The sequence below is a fragment of the Hippichthys cyanospilos genome, chromosome 9 (genome assembly GCF_059441005.1).
Source record: "Hippichthys cyanospilos isolate Australia breed blue-spotted pipefish chromosome 9, RoL_Hcya_1.0, whole genome shotgun sequence".
In the NCBI taxonomy this organism is placed as follows: Eukaryota; Metazoa; Chordata; class Actinopteri; order Syngnathiformes; family Syngnathidae; genus Hippichthys; species Hippichthys cyanospilos.
Genome location: NC_142377.1, coordinates 6,653,865 through 6,671,736, shown reverse-complemented (window position 1 = coordinate 6,671,736; position 17,872 = coordinate 6,653,865). Strand labels below are relative to the sequence as shown.

Genomic DNA, 17,872 nt, shown 5'->3' with positions numbered 1-17,872 from the left:
AAATTGACACCCATCTCCCCATGTCCTTTTCTTTCCAATGCTTCGAACATACCGTAAGAGGCCAGAGGAAAAGTGCCATCATTCAACATCGCAACGTCTTTTTCAGCTTTCGTGCTTGGTTATTTGTCATGGACAAAAATTCATCTGGTTTCAAATCTGTTTGCATTATATCAGAAACTGGACTGTAAGTTAGGGACCATGCCCTTTCACGGTTAGCAAAAAAAAAACAAAAAACATACACACACGCACACACACAAGACATTACTCCCATCCAGAATACGGCATGTTTAAAATTTCCTTCTACATCTAAAACAAATAAATAAATCATTGATTAATCACATATGGACAATATGTGGCCACTGTATCAAAATAGCAATTTGTAAAGTTATTATTGCTTTTACAGGTTACTTGTCAAATGCTATTAAACTGTTTAGGTATCATTGCTTAAGGTACACAGTGACTGAATTTACTCTTTTAATAGAAACAATGATACTGCAAATATTTTCAAACGAAGTCTCTATGATTCTTTTCTTCTTTTCTTGCTATTTATGTCAGGGCTTGGCCCCTATGGACTTTCAAGATTGTAGTTTGATTGAGGAGGTATTTGTGTGAAACCCAATTCAGTAAGAATAAACTGAAGTGGGAACAGTCTGTGTCACAAAACACTAATTCTCAAATTCATGGCATCACCGCTTCTTGTAAAATGACCGGGGGGGTCACAGCAGGAAACTAAGACTTTTCATCCCTCAGAATATGAACGTAAGGTATAAATTAACCTTTAAATTCACCAACTTCGTGGAGAATATCACAGGTGGAAATCTGACTGTGTGACTCTATTGGATGGCATGATTCTGATCATTCTTTAACATTGTGGTCTCACAGTATTTAAAAAATATGGCTATAAAAATATTATTGTTAGACATGCTACCTCTTGTAGCTGATTGAAAATGTTCATTTTGTGACGGCATTATTATCATATATTGATTGCTACTTGAATTTGTCAAAAAATCCGATAAACATGAATTTGTATTCAGTATTGCTGCTTCTCCATTAACACCCTTGTAAAAGTATTTTGCATATCCTTTTTTGGGCATACGCTTACTGACTGCTAGAAGCAACAATGGTACAATGGTAGGATATCGTGGGATCATGTCAGTTTTTTTAATAGTCAGCACTGACAACCTCCCTCGCCTATATATAGTGTGTGTGTGTGTGTGTATATATATATATATATATATATATATATATATATATATATATATATATATATATATACAGTGATCCCCCTACTTCGCGGTTAATGGGGGCTGTCAACCCCCCGCGAAGTCTGAAACCCGCGAAGTAGGGTATCATCAGTTCCTAGATTTCTATGTACGTCCCAATATAGCCACAGTAACCATAAACAATCCTTTTTTTTTTTTTTTGTATTTTTTGCCTATTTTATTTCCTTTCTCCTATTATTTAACATTACGTTATCCTTATTAACATTATTAACATTATTGTATATTCATTAAATAACTAATATTACTTAGTTTGTTGAGAATTTGCTCTCAGGACTGGTTATCTGTACCAAGAGTCGAAAGAGTACGCAAGTCATCACGTTGAACTTCACATTTCTTTTGGCTCATGTATGGTGTATCATGTAGTATCTGTTGAATAATAAATCAACAACAATGTTATGGTCAGTCAACTAACATATAAACACTTTAATCTATGAATTTACTGTATTTTTTTGCAGACATTAGCGGGTTAGCAACAACTAACAACTACTAACTATAAAGTGCAACCTCTACACAAACGAACACATAAACAGAATAAACACTCATCGCTTACTAAACATAGGCAGTAGCGTGCGTTATCAACATAAATGATAATAAACTATAAATATGAGCTTACGTTGTCATTCACTACGTCACCGTAACGAGCCGAATGACGCACGGAGAACGTATTTCAGGAAACGGAAATGCAATGCGACCCGACAAATTAAAAGCATGCATTTCAAAATAAGATAAAAAAAAACGTCACGAACTCTAACGCTTGAAGAATTCTTAACATAGTAATTAACTAATATTACTTCGTTATTTGATTAATACATTACTGTATAATGTACTTTTTTGATATTTTTCAATTTTTGTACATTTTTACGCATTTTTTAAAAGATTTTTTATCTTAAAAACCCGCAAAGTACTGAGCCCTCGATATTTGAGACCGCGAAGTAGGAGGGATCACTGCATATATATATATATATATATATATATATATATATATATATATATATATATATATAGTATATATATATATATATACACACACACACCATACCGGTATATAACTGACTTCCAACAGGTAGCCAGCCCCTAACTCACTTTTCCCGCAGTCTTATGTTGTCTAAAATGTTATTTACATGCCTCAAACATCATTTAATGATGTGATTTTAGGATTGCAAAATATTGCTTCATGGGGTTCTGTGTAAAAGACTAGTGAATAAATGGCAGCTCTACTGGGAGTATGACGAAACTCTGTTCGAAAGAGGCATAATCTTCATTTGTTGCACCGGCAGAAAACATCCCACTTATTTAACCTTACATTTGGAACTGAGTTTTTCAATTTCATAAAATAGCATCATTATTTTTGTAAACTTATCGTTGTTGCTTTTTCGATATGCTGGTCCGATATTCGTCAGAGCCCCGCCCCCTTTCCGTTATCGTCGCTCCGTCATTTTTTCAAGACATACAAAATTGTAATCATAGATCTGTTTGTCTGTTGATGTATTTTTGCCAAATCTTCTGCCACTACTAGAGTGTGACGTTTTACATTTTTTGTCTGTTTTCTATCAGCACTCATACAATTTTTTTTTTCTAATTTAGTGCTCACACTTAAGGTTGACACCATGTCTGCGGTTCTACAGTTACAGTGCAATTGAAACACAACACTGTAATATAAGTGTAGCACGAAAAGAAAGCCAGCTAAGGGGTTTAACCCTAGGCTATAATACAACATCATGTTTAATGCAGTGGACGAGAGTGCAATTAGCAATCATGTCTACTGGATGGCATTATCATGTGTTATGCGTCTTAAGTAGTGGATTTTGCTTCTCATTTTTAACAGCCTGCCCTACAACTTTAAAAGATGGTTTCATTAACAATTGTCTAAATTTCATGTCACATACACTACAAGTGAAACAAAGTATTTCTCGGATTGAATTTTAATTGGGGGATTAAAAAAAATTCTATCTTGCATTTCCTGGCCAAGAGCCAATCAGAAAAAGAATGGAAATTTGTTCTGCATTCATTGATTACTTGAAACACATCCCTGAATACTCTTGTCAACAAGAAGCCTGAAACTAAGAAAGGGAGCGACTACAACTAAATCCACGGTTAAGTCCGCTGTGTATAACTGTGAAGGACAAATATTGAATTGAATCAACCCAGGTAATTCACTCAACTGAACCTTTTTTCTCCACTGCTTGGTGGTACTGTACAGTGACTGCAGGCTGATTGCAGTTTGTATTATAAAAATGCAGCAATGTAGCAGATAAACACCCAAGTCAGTTGAATTATATTTCAGTAAACAAAAAGGGGGTGGCGGGCTGACGGACATATAATGGACACCTAATGTAATGTCTATTTCGACGATTACAACAACGGATGAAAATTGCAATCCCGACATTTTTAATTCACCATTAATTTTATCTTTACCGTCATTCCTCGGTCCGTCTGCAAAATGGGCGTCGGTCAGCGCTGACAGTGTTGACAGCTTCACCCCAAAAAAAAGTATGTGCTGTTTTTATCAGAAGCTAATGCTGTAAATTCAATAACACTCAATGCAGCTCGGTATACCTTGAGAATTACAATCACAACTATGCAGAAACATACCTATCCCACACATACAGTATTTATTTGTCTTTCAAGTGGCTCTTGAATCTCACCCTACCTAGCTTTCATGTCATGGGTGGACCATCACTCAGTGTCAGTTTGGTTATTACGCAAATTGCACTGTCCTCTAATTGTGGAGTGGATGTGCAGGATGAATCTCTTGTTAACTGTGAGGCAGAGATAGGCAGGCACTCTAGACAACCGACTACAGGATTTAGTCATACCAGCATGTAAAAGTCATTTTTCTCAAATTAGTCTTTCTTTATTGGATCATGCTTATCAACTTTGCCCGAGTCACTCTTTATGTAAAACGTGCTTCACTAAAAGCTCATATTAACTGTTTTGCATCATGAAATTTACCAGCAAAATGTCAAAAATAATAGTACAGTAGTACCCTAGTATACAAGTTTAGTTTTTTATACTATTGGACATTGTAATACAGATAAACACTTAGTTACAGTAATTTTAGCTGTTTTCACAGAGGGTAGAAATAATTTTCCTGTGACTTTTATATTGTCTGTCTATATGTTTTTCTGTTCTACCAGTGGTATTGCGGCTCATAACAATACAACAGTCATGCTGTTTGTCTATGGCACTCCATACATATTGAGTGTTAGCAGCAAGGTAGTGCAGTTAAAAAAAGGAATGACTTGTACTTTTTAAATGATTAAACACAATTCTCTTTCTCTTTTTTAAATGATTAAACACATTGTAAATGTCAAATGAAGTAAACAAAGGGAAAAAAGGAAATAAAGATCTTAAATCCTTCTTTTTTTGAAAGATTTTGTTACAATCTGTCAAATTGATGCTCCTTGTGAAATTGGTTGAGTTGCACCACCAACATTCAACAGCTGTAACTTACATTTTATGTTCACAAATCAAATCAAGAAATTGGTCAGGCGACGGCTTATGTATCAAAAATCCAAGTCATTTCACTTCTGCAACACATTTATAACGAACTGCTATCTGATCTTAATGCTGCCAATGTAGACTCAAAGTGGACTACCTCATACTGCAGTCACTTTATTGTGTGAATGTATCTGTATGGCGAGTAAACAGGTGCATGGAGTTCACCATTCAACACTACTAAATGCCAATGTTGTGCTCCCCTGCATACAAAGCCGGCTGGGCACGCACTTATTTTACTTTCTTATTATTCCCTGGCTGAATGTACGATGCAAGCAATTTCCTGATGTAAGCAATCACAAATGAAGAGTGCATTAGAGTGTCTCCGGTGCGCTAATAGCATAAGTGGGTGCTCTCTTAGGTCTGTGCTGGCAAAATGGATTAGCTCCCGCACCCCTCACACACCCACATACACGCCACATAACTTTCTCCTTTTTCTTTTTTTTTTCAGCGGTTCACAACCCATTTGGTTCATTCCATTAACAAAATGAGTTTGCCTCGTGGGAGGAGTTTAGGGATTTTGAGTGACGCAGTCGGAATAATGCGGGAATTGTTGTGGTTTGGATCAGTAAAAACGGGCAAAATCAGCCTGTGAGTTATTGTGTTCAACCACCGTGGTCCTTGTACATTTAGGGTAGATAACAACAAAAAAAAAACTGTCATTTTATGAGAATAAAGCCAACAGGGATAAACAGTATTTAGTCCTTAAGGATGCACTTTTTAAAATGAGACAGCATAATTAGTGAAAATTGTTTTGTTGACCGCCAAGTTACAGGCCCCAGTTTTTGAAAGATTTGTATAAAACATCTGGAGGTCTGATTAGAATCGATTCAATTTTACGAGGCGCAGCGACACACGCCGGAATGCAAACGTCAGACAAGGCCTTGTGGTTTTATTTGCAGAAGGATCCGGAAAAGAATAGTGGCTGGCATGGGTATGCGTCGATACCAATCTCTGACTGTCAAGTGGATTTTTATGGTGCACCCAGTGTTTTGCTTCATAATAACTTTTTTTTCCCCCATTTCCTCTCTGACAATTGAATCCAAACATGAAGTTGGCAGAGAAAATACAGCACAAGACAGCTGAATAGAGCTCAAATGAATGTGCGCAGTATAAAAGTTCAACCATGAAAGCGTTGTCTCTGCTCTATTAAATTGTGCTTACAATTTCAATGCTTCAGGTGGGTCAAAATCAGCGTTTCAGTGGGACACAAAGAGCATTTTTTCTTTTGTCCTCCTCACTGAATGACGGCTGTCGTTTTCCAAAGCAAGTCCACCTTGAAAAGCTCGCTTTTTACAGCGTGCCATTGGCAAGGTCGTGTTGAGTCAAGAAAGAGCTCCCTCGCCTGGGGTTAGGAAAACACTGTGGCTTCAGTTTAAGTTACCGTGCAGGACGTTTTTTTGGTTGTTGTTTCCATGGTTACGGCGCACAATAAAAGACAGCCTTGACTGGCCGTCATGTGTGAACCATGCAAGTATGTATGTAGCAGTGTCCTGTGTCCTTTTGTCCTTCATTTCATCATCTCGTTCTGCGAATGCTGCCAGCCATTTTTTGTCAAGTTTACAGTGCATCTGGAAAGTATTCGCAGCGCTACGCATTTTCCAACACCTTGTCACGTTACACCCGAATTCCAAACTAATTTGAAATCATCTCCTAGCTCAAAATTATACGCACACCCCAATATGGCAAAGTGATTTTTTTTATATTTTCTTTCATTTTTGTAATGGATTCAAGAAAACTAAGAAATCACATTTACGCCTTTTGCTTTGTACTTTGTTGATCCACCTTTGGCAGCAATTACAGCCTCAAGTCTTTTTAAATATGATACCACAAGCTTAGCATTCCTTCCTTTAGGCACTTGTCAGTAATTCTCAAGCTCCATCAGGTTAGATGGGAGAGCTCTATGCAGAGCCATTTTCATTTAAGGTGTTGGAAAAAGGATGCACCTCAAGGATGCAGCTCGATTTTAGGCTTCATGGCAAAGGCAATGAATACTTATGTAGATGTGATTTCTTAGTTCTCTATTTTAAAAAATTGTCAAAAATATGTTTTCTTTCACACATTGTCCTAATCGGTTATAGTGTGTAGAATTTTGAGGTGAGATATTAATTTAATACAATTTGTAAAAAAAAAAAAATGCTCTTACTTCTGAAGTGTCAAAATCCAGTCCACAATGGCTTGTGTCCTGCATGTTTTTCAAAATTTTTTTTGCAACACACCTGATTCAAATGATCAGATCATTATAAAGCTCCTGCAGTGCTTGCTGATGAGCTAATCATTTGAATCGGTAAAGACAAACTAGTTTGAATAAAGTAATCCCGATTAAATATAAAAGATAAAAAAAACTATAATAAAAATAGAAAGAAGCAGAGTTGTGTAAAAATAAAAAAAGAACAAGCACTAACAATCAACAAGTATTTTAAAAAAGTGGTTGTTTTGCCAATAATGTTTTTGACATGAGACAAATACAGTGAAATTATACCCCAAAAATTGATTCCTCACTCATCAATTGATTTCCAGCTCATCAGCTGATTTTTTTATTTTTTATTTTTAACGCAACTTATCTTCACCAATAAGCAACAGACAAATCCACAACTGACTCGACTCCTTCTGAATAGAGCTGTGGAGCAAGAAAAGACACTTTTTAAAAGTTGATTATTTTTCCTCAACTTTATGATTTAGGTGGCCCAGGTCCCTGTGGAGGCCTGTGAGCAGTACGGAACATGTGCAGAGTGCCTGAGCTCCGGGGACCCTCACTGCGGGTGGTGTGTCCTGTACAACACGTGAGTCAGCAGACACACACACGCACACACACGCACACACACTCCGAGTCTAAAGGATTAGGGCGGAACATTGATATTTAACAAACGGATAGTGGAACGTTACAAATAAGAGGAAGCATGTGATTTGTGCAGTTTGAGGCGAAAAATTCTTATTTAGCCACAGCCAAAGGCAGGAATGATAAGAGTTGTCTTCACAAAACTCAAACTTGGCCACCCTGCGCTACTCGCCAACAACCAAAAATACACACCAAATCAAGGCCCTGTCCTAGGCATTTGTCTCAGTACTGTACAAGAACACTAGACGATAGGGGTCTGTCTGTCTTAGCATAAAGCTGAGTTCAGACCAAAATGTGCAAAATTTTTTTGTCACTCTCACTTTTGTTACCACGTGTTACCGTGGACCATTTATTTGTTTGCTTAATTAACATGAGGGTAGGGCTTTGCTTAGTTGTGCTCTTTGCAGTGGATCGAGATAGGGCAGCACCGCCGAAAACTTACTTCTTTTCATTCTTTTTTATTTGCATTGTATGTCCCTCACTTTGCGGAAAAATACTCATCAGACTGGGGAAAAAAAGTTCAAGTGGCTGATAATGTGCAAAATACTGTACTGTGCTGTTAATGCTGCACTATCGCAGTCTTGGCACAGTAACTACAGTTCCACACCTGTTTAAAAACTAATGTAAATACTGTACATACCAGGTATGCCACATTCCCTCTCTATCATTCTAAGAGCTAGGTGAATGCTATTGCTTGGCTCTGTTTTTGTTTCGAAAGCTCAGCTGGTCATGTTGTACAGTTCCGGGTATTCGCAAACCAGCTTTCATGATTCATTCTGTATGTGACATTGAACATTCCCGAAGCAGATTGCTGTCGTGACGCGATGAGCAACAAAAGTTACATTTAAAAAAAAAATAAAAAAATCTACAAACAGGCGAAATGAGCAAAAATTCATGTTGCGTCACTTAAAGTCATTTAAAGGAAGGTTGTGGAAACGAAAGCTTTTTCATTCGGCGTATTTACGTCACATGCCTTTTTGTAATTGGAAGAGATCGGAAAATCGGGTCCAGAAAGTAAAAACCCTGCCACAGTTTGGCTTTCGCCACATTTGCTTTCACTCAACAGGTAAGTTAACAAGCTCATTCAACTGCAAGTTGATTAGAAGCACCTGTGGCTAAAGCCAAACTGTGGCAGGGTCTTTACTTTCTGGACCTGGATTTCCCATCTCTAGTAATTGGGCTACTTTTTTTGGAACCACAATGCAATGGGTACCGCAAAAAGTCAGGAGGGTTTTCTTGGGTAGTTTTCTCTGTGGAAACTGCTTTTGTCGAGTAGAGTAGTGTTTGTAGAATAGAGTGAGGTAGATAACATTGGTAGGGATGGAGCCTATGTCTCTGTCTTGACCTAAGACATTCAATTAGCCATACCTTGTAAACCAAGGGGGTCCAAACAAAGTACACAGTCCTCGAGGGCCTCTGTCCTGCATGTTTTCCACGTTTCTTTCCCAGACACACCTGATTCAAAGGATCGGGATTGTTATCAGGCTTCTCCTGAGCTTGTTGATGAGCTGATCATTTGAATAAGGTGTGTAGGAGATAGAAACCTAGAAAATATGCAGGATAGTGGCCCTTTAGGACCGGGTTTGGACACCCCTGTCCTAAACCCTATGCTGGCCCTATACCTTAGTTTTCACGCCATGGCATTTTTTAAGGGATGACTTCTCCAATGTTCCAAGGAAATTTCAATTTCTCATCACTGGTTAGCTATTCTTAGAACAGGCCTGCGGGATACTCATTTGGTCTTTACAGGCTTCTTGGTGCACATAGGCACCACGATGATGACCCATGGATCATGCCCAAGTCTGGTTTGAGACCTAAAACCTAGTTCAGATCTTAGTACTACTCCTTAGACTCGCCCGGATTTTATTGCTTAGGGCGACTAGTGTCGGTGTAGTGGGCGGGAGGGGGACGTTTGGGGATTAGCCGGGCCATCGCAGCGGGACCACTGCATACCCGCGGGAACATTTTGGATCCGACAGAGCCAGCTTATCTCTCTCATCTTAATTATGTGACCCCCAGGTTAGCTTGCATAATACCTCGATATGGAGCATGGGGGATTGAGGAGATTAAAAGCCTGTGTTTTGCAAGACGGCCCGCAATGTTTGAAGCTGACCTGAGCCGGGGGGATTTACCACCCGTTTCATGGTGATGTGTGTGTTTCTGTGAGCTTTATCTTGATGAGGATCGGCGTCACTTAAATTGCAGCTTTCAGAGCTGTCCCGTCATCGCTGACCTTAGAGGATGAAAATAATGTTTTGTTTTAATCTAAATTAACTTGTTTTTTTCCCCGGTTACCTCCTGCCATGTCTAATTATATGAATTAATGCTGTCCACTTATCACTAAATTGCTCAGTCGCCGTTCCCTCAAGTGAGTTGTGATCCATCACTCTGCAGAACAAGGCCACTTTAAATTTCTGTCAATGAAAACCACTCTTTGCCATCTCTCTAAGCAGTTCTCACAGAGACACTTTTAAATGATATGCTCACAGCTCTGTGTGAATGCACAAGCAAAAATCACACTGCAGGTCCAAGTGTGCAGGTCTGATTCGATGCCAGGATCAGATTTTTTTTTGTTACTTTATCATTACTTTGCTTAACTCGGCCATCTGCAGGCATGTCGGCATTGAAAATGATAGTATGTTGATTATCAAAATTATTGACAACTTTTTTAATAGTCAAGTAATCCTTAAGAGCAATTGTTGAACATAAATGGTCGAATTCCTCTGATATCAACCTCTCAACAGTAATTATTGCCTAATTCCTGAAATCTTCATGAATCGGACTGATTATCTTTTGTCTTTCATCACTTTTGCAAACATCAACTTTATCTTCGAAAAATCGAACCACTGACATTCATGTTCCAAAAGGTAGGTGAGTACAACATCAATCCCTCATGTGATATTGCTTAATTAAATTGTTGTTTAATTATTTGTTAATTACTACACAATACTAAATAAGCAACCGCAATTGGTTAATAAACAGTAATTGGGGAGAGGGGAGGGTTTTGTAATACCCTGTAAGGCAAAACGAGATTTTATCCGATGATTCCAGTATTGATGGAGTAAAACAATGGAATTACCAAATCTAAAAATAGCCCATAGTGAAAGACCGAGTTCACGGTGTATATTGGCAAGTGCCCGATACATAATGGATTTTTAGGCACATTTGGATGCAGCTGGATTCCAATCAGATATCTACTTCTTTTCCCTACCCCTCCACCCCTTCGCTGACATGGTGACTACCTCCCAATTGTGCCAATTAAGAGTAAAACTTTAAAATTGTAGCACAAAGCATGAATTCAGGCCAAGATATCACAAGTTACAACAACGCTACAAAAGGTATCGCAGTCCAGGTAGGGTGTGAGTAATTTTTGTGGTTGACTTATCCGAGTTTGCTGATTTTGCCAGCCCTAAGACCTTACATCTACTCCTAGCTTTTGTCTAGATTAGTGGTGTCCAAACAAAATCTACTTTTCCAGCAAACAACATACCATGAGCTTCCATTTTTTTATCTATGACCATTTATCCATGTTGGGAGCGGCTCATAGATGTCACAATGTTACTACAACAGGACCCCAAAACCATGCAAGACCCATGCAATGTTAGCATCTTAGCTCAGGCACATCAAGAGTGAGAATGGCCAAAGCAGGGAAACATGCATGTACCATGACATCATCATGCAATGGTCCAGCGCACACAAGCCCACCTGTCATAAATCCACAAGTATAAATAATAAAGAAAAAAAAATCTTAATCCTAATACTAAAAGTGCTTTTGATGAAATTAATGATATGGTTTAGCCCTGTTTTTTTTGCACTTTTGAGTGTCTTTTTTTTTTTTTTTTTTGATGTTGTGCGATCTACCAATACTACCTTCATGATTAACGGGGCAAGCACAAGCGACACATTAAGCACTCCTGGTTTAGACATACGACATAGTCCAGGCCCAAAACTTTAGATCGAGTCCTATAGCTAAAATTTATAGAAATTGAAATTTGGAAGTGGTGCTTATTATGCCCGAAATCTTAGTACCTGGCCTCCTCTTGGAACAAGACCTTAGTTATTCGAAACCTTGACCCCAAACCTTAAAGTAAGCCCTAGAACTTACACTTACATCGGACCCTAGGAATTAGTTGTTGGATGCTTGACTTCAAACCCTGCTAACAAATTCTGATGGTGTAGCCAAACACAAGGCAAGCTAAAAAAGAAAAAAAAAAAAATGTCCATGTCGAAACCTAACTCAGGTGCTCAGGCAATGTGTCCAGTCCCAACTTTCACCTGTCTTGGAGTAAAAGATATTGTCCTTGAACCTACATCCATGTAGTCGTAAAGCAAAATGCTTCCAAACGGAGGCCAAGTCATATGAAAGAGTTTCAGCGAAACATTTACAGAGAGCTCACAGTCGTGATTCGAAAGTGTACATTCTGTGGAGCATTCTCAAAAGCTTGATTCTGTCTATAAATGCATGAACACCTACTGAGGGGGCTTCTTGTGGAGGATAATGGAACAAACGGCTCCCATTGGAGAAAACCTGATGAATAAAATGGCATGAAAAGATTATTTTGTCGGCCTCCATCCAGTTGTTGAGCGAATGCAGTCCGACACCGGCTGCTCCTCGCAGACGCCCTTGAGAAGCCCAACTCCAACAGAGTTTTTTCACCTTTCCATTCGTATGATGGTGTAATTACAGCAGAATCGCCTGAGCTTCTTGAGCGCCCTTGGCACCACCTAGGAGCTTTTGAAGTGCCGCCTGCCCTCGGCTATGTGCATTGAAGATCTGACCGTATATGGCAACAACACATTACTTTTAGTGTGCCGATACAATTGAGCAGTGCAGCTAAGAGACTCTCGTTCTTTTTTTTTTAGCCGTTCTTGTGTTTCTGTCTAACCAGCCTATTAACAAGGTTGCGAGAAGTGCCTCTTTCACAAGACTTTCACAAGCCCACTTCAACAAGTTAATGCATTAAAAAACTGATTAAAAGAAGGAAAAAACAACTCCATAAATCATCCCTTTTACTACTGTGGAGTTTTCATTTTCCTCTGGGGCACAACCATGCTGAAACAAAAAAGGGTCTTCCCCAATCTGTTCCCAGACAGAAGCATAACATGGTCCAAAATTTATTGCAAAGATCAATAATAAAGAGACAAGGAATAGGATTTCAAATCTGGGTTGTACCTTTAAACACGAGCTAGGATTTTAAATTAGGGTTTAAAACCTGTGTTAGGATTTCAAAGTAGGTTTTCATATCAGTTTTAAGGTTTCAAGTGCAGATTACAATGGAAAAAATTTTTGGAGTGAAAGTTAGGGAAGCAAAGTAGTCTTTCAAATTTGGATTTTGTGCCTCTTTTAGTGTTTCAAGGTAGGATTGGTCTTGTTTAAACAAACGGGTATTCAAGACAAATTAAGAAATGTAGATTATGGTTGATGCAAATTGATGATTGACTGAATATAACACAAACCTTTTTTTTTCAGTGAGCCATTATGACAGTAAAACCAAATAAATGTTATATTCATCTGGTCGTATTACATATAGACAATACAATACAGGATTATTAATTTTGATAATCTGAAGTGAAGGATAATAGTTTGTTGTAATTATTGTTACTCAGATAGTTACTGTAAAAAGAATAACACAAAATAATGCAAACTTTTACTGTATTATTATTAATCTCCTACAATTTCAAAATATTGGTTCACATTTGACCAAAAACCATAGAAATTAAGGGTGGCATTGTGGTTAACTGGTCAGTACGTCTCCCTTGCAGTTCAGAGACTCGGGTGTGATTGTAACTGCGAATGGTTGTTTGACTGTGTGCCCCGCGGTTGTCTGGCAACCAGTCAGTCCAGGGTCTCCCCCGTCTACTGCCCAAAGACATCTGGGATAGGGAACAGCAAGCCAGTGACCCTTGTCTGGACAAGTGGCGATAGAAGATCGATGGATGGATGGATGAATGGTTGGATGGATGGATGTAGAAACTAACACACATGACTTGCTTTTGTAGGCCATATAATAATGTGATGGGCCACATCAGGCCTCTGGGCCTTGAATTTGAGACCCCTGATCTAGATGTTTAAAATAATCCACACTGTTTTGTTGCACAGCTGCTCAAGGAGGGATCGCTGTCCCAGAGCGGACGAGGCATACCGCTTCAACACAGACATTGACCGCTGCGTGAAGGTCATCGCTCACCCAGATAGCATCGCCGTATCGGCCCACAGCGTTCCAGTGAGTCTGCGTCATCTTCTCTCTGCCACACCCTATATTGTCACCCGAGTAGTCTTTTTCTGCCTGAAATAACATCCACTGTTTGGGGACTGAGCCGGCATTTTGACAGACAGTATTTTTAAGTCCCAATCAGCTCAAAAAAGTTGAAAGTGAAATTGCAAAATGCAATGCGCACATTACCTTCATCATATACATTTTATTAACACAGGTAAGGCCGATAAATAGTGCTAGAATCAGCAGTGTCAGCCAATTTCCATTTCTCAGCATCTCCTGACCTGTCGCTTCACTCTCAATCTGGTCTGACATTACAGCAAGACAAGTTTATTGACTAATTGCTGTGTGTCTGACCTTTTCCTAGCTGCTGCTGGAGGTGAACAATGTTCCGGATCTTTCGGCTGGAATCACCTGTTCCTTTGGGCAGCTGGCCGACGTGGAGGGCCACGTTAATGGTAACAGAGTCATGTGTCTCTCCCCAGCTGGAAAGGAGGTCCCATTGATACCGGAAGGACAAGGTACACTTGAAAGTAGTATTTGTTATTCAGTGAATACCTATAACCTTTCATTGAAAATGCCAATGAAAATGAAATGACTCAGAGTTTTCAAAGGCACAAGGACTTGAGAGGAGTCTAAAGGGGAACACTTTACACTCCTTTCAAGCGCGCATCCTCTAAATCATAAATTTGATACATAAGGAGCAGTTAGGATAGCAATCTAACACAACCAAAGGTTGGAAATCATACTCAGAAACTGTACTCAGAAGACTAGAAAACCTTTATTTTTAAGTATTTTTTTTATTTTCAATAAAAGAAGTGATCAGGCAGAACCACAACTGAGTGAATCCTTTAGCACATGCAAGGGGAATACATAATTATAGACAGAGGACTAATGGGTTCGGTTCTCAATTTTTTTTCAATGCTTTAAGGAATCATTTTTCCGACCAGATTAAATCTCTTTGCAGGATCTGGCTCAGGGCCCGTACGTTAGACATCCCTGCCTTAAAGGATAATAAATACATGAACATAGCAACCCGATAACAAGTGAGACTTCAAACAACAAACACAAAAACCATAATCATGACCCCAAAAACTGCTCAATAGACCAATTGGATTCCAATGATTGGCTGTAAAGTAGTTTGGATGCATAGTGATTTTTTAAGTCCAAATATTGATTTGAAAGAGTGGGAGTAGGAAAAAAAAATGGTAAAATGGGGTAGGGCAGATTGGGTAGGAGCAAACAGCCCTCCAGAGCAGGAGATAGTCACCCCTCCACATCTTGAAAATGAAAAAAAAATGGCTTGCATGACACCACCACTGGCTAAACTGATTGCCTAACTTTTGGAAATGACCAACAAAATGTTTTTTTTGTTTTTTGTTTTTTTTTTAACTCTAAAGGCGCTGTGGAAACCTACCTATTTACAAAGAAACAATTTGGAATGTTTCCATTATACAGTATATGTCTCTGTTAAAACATGCAACTCTACAACCGTAGTGCTGCAGCATCAACACTTGATGGTATTTCTTTCTTCAATTCTGTGATGGTGATGTTGCAGTTTTTGAAGAAGCTTAACAAACTACTGATGTGTGTGTGTGTGTGGCAAGTAATTACAAGTAAGAGCAAACTTTAATGGACTGTAAAAACGCTCACTGCAGTTCTCTTGAGAGTGTGTGCTGATGTGTGTGTGTTTGTAAGCATACATAGAGCCGATAAGCTGAAGCTAAAGTCTTGCTGAATCCACAGTTCCAAGTCGGGGCACGATTCCCGACCATGATATTAATATTAGAGACATGAACAAAAGACTAAGATGAGTTTCGTATTTAATATGCAAGTAGTTTGTCCTCCGCGTGCAGTAATCCTCTCAAGTTTTCACCTGAGAGCATCACGCTCTTGCAGAAAGGCAGACGCCAGGTGGCTCTTTATAGCAGAGAGATAAGAAAAGACTGAACAATTTTCCTTTGCCCCCCCGTCTTATTTATTTATTTCGGATTTTGCCTTTTTATTTGACCTCCTCCTCACCTCTCGCTTGACACTATTTTTCCATATTTTTGTCTGGATTGACACTGAGAGTTCAAGTGTCCAATTAGAATTTGAAGCCTTTACACCATGGTAGTGTTTGCATATGCATATACGCCCACATTGCAAGTAAATTGCTACACAAGTGGATAACACTGGGATTTGACAACACAGAAGCAAATGTTCCTACATCAATGATAGAAATATTCAATGTTACATCGTGTTTATGTGGCCTGGGCAGACTGTTCCCTTCAATTGATTTAATAACGGGAACACCCATTAATTTCCTGACCAGCGTCTGCAATTATTCTGCTAAGTCAATCACCAAATCTACTTAGGCATTTTTACAGCAAAATCGGCTATACTTTCACTGTAATTCAGACTGACACTGCACATTTTAAAATTTGTTTATATGTATTTGTGCCGTCTGGGCTGATGTGTTTCTATACACTACATCACCAGTCACTGTACAATAATACCAAGCCCTGTTGTAAAAGTTCCATAAATATGTACCTAAAAATTTTATTTCTAATGCAAATGGGTTCAAACTACAAGTAGGAGTGATGAAACAATTTTGGCATCTGAATATAAATTGTTGGTTGTAAGTATCTGCTGATACGTTCTGATGTATGCATTGGCAGGCAATTAGAAAACACACATTCAAATGAGTGTTTTAACATAATTGTGTTTTCACGTATTTTAAGTTACACACTCAATCTTACTGCTACCCTCTAAAAATTATACAAAGTGAAACATTGTGTAATATGAAATTAAGATGGAACTATTTCATTTGGCAAGCTCTTTATAGCTTTGGATTAAATGGAAAATATTGTGTTTGTGAACTTGAAAAAAAAAAAGTGGAAGTGAAGAAAAGTTTTTTTTCCTCCGACCCACAATCAGGGCAAAAAAAAATAAAAAATCATGACAGAAGATCACGTGATTTCAACCATGTGATTGAAATGGGACGTTATGAGTTTAAACCAAGATTGGGACCCCAAATCATAAGAAATATTACTTAAATTTACTTTACCCTAAAGCACAATCTTCCACATGATTTGATTTGGAAAAATGCACCATCAGTGATTCTCTTTTAGTTCGCTAACAACCCAAGGCAAAGCTCGTGTCTCAAGCTGTCCAAAATGTATGACTTTAACACATTTTCTTGACACCAAGGTACTACTTTCCTAGTAAAAAGGGATTTGTTGCCATCTTGTGGCTTTTTAGAGTTTTTGAAAAGACTAAAGAAACACACAGCTCAATTTTTAGCAGGGATAGTTTAAAAATAAATAAATAAACGGGGGAATTTTTGAGTAGTGAACTTAAATGCCAGTATTTTAATGTCAAACCTACCTCTCCCTTTCAGACTGGGCTGGCGTGGAGTTGAGGCTGAACTCCAAGGAAACAGGTCAAATGGTCGCCAGCACGGAGGTGAAGTTCTACAACTGCAGCACCCATCACATGTGAGTCTACACAGCTCTGCGTTGGCTGACTCGATTTGAGAGAATAGACAACCTCATTTAGGGCACTGATGCACTGATTCTTGCTTAAGATGAGATAAACTCTTGAGCTAAATCAATCTGTCAGCTCCCATTTTAGTCAACATGATGCATTTGTCACGGCCTGTTTGTTTGGGTTTTTAACCACCTTACCGTCCAACAATAGGAACAAACAAATGCAGTCATGATGATAATGAGCAAATAAGCACAATAGTTTCAGGTCCCTAAATAGAAAATCATTAGACTAAATGCCAATTTGTAATTTTTTTCTTGTAACTCAACTTTTCCCGAGGCACAAGCATTTGATAATTGTGTTTGTTGTAAGATAAGAGATAGTGTTAGCTCTGCTTGGGTACCTGGAGGGCAGATGAAACAATGCCGTTCTAAAATGCCTTTTCTCTCAAGTGTTCACATTTTACCATGCTAATAGACAATAAACACAGAGAGTGGCTTGGCTTGCAGCCATTATGCTAACAGGACTGTATTTAACATAATAAAATGGCACCTTCGATCATCACGAAA

At 38.6% G+C, this 17,872-nt stretch overlaps 1 protein-coding gene across 1 annotated transcript in view; it reads left to right on the top strand.

Moving 5' to 3' along the window:
* The window catches only part of LOC148418646 (plexin-A2-like), a 128,467-nt gene that overhangs the window by 55,756 nt on the left and 54,839 nt on the right, over nt 1-17,872 (top strand). Inside the window, exons 5-8 of the mRNA XM_088422996.1 lie at nt 7,464-7,564; nt 13,721-13,844; nt 14,203-14,356; nt 17,218-17,314. Of these exons, the coding sequence (XP_088279122.1) occupies nt 7,464-7,564; nt 13,721-13,844; nt 14,203-14,356; nt 17,218-17,314 (476 nt within the window). The remainder of the gene's footprint in view (nt 1-7,463; nt 7,565-13,720; nt 13,845-14,202; nt 14,357-17,217; nt 17,315-17,872) is intronic.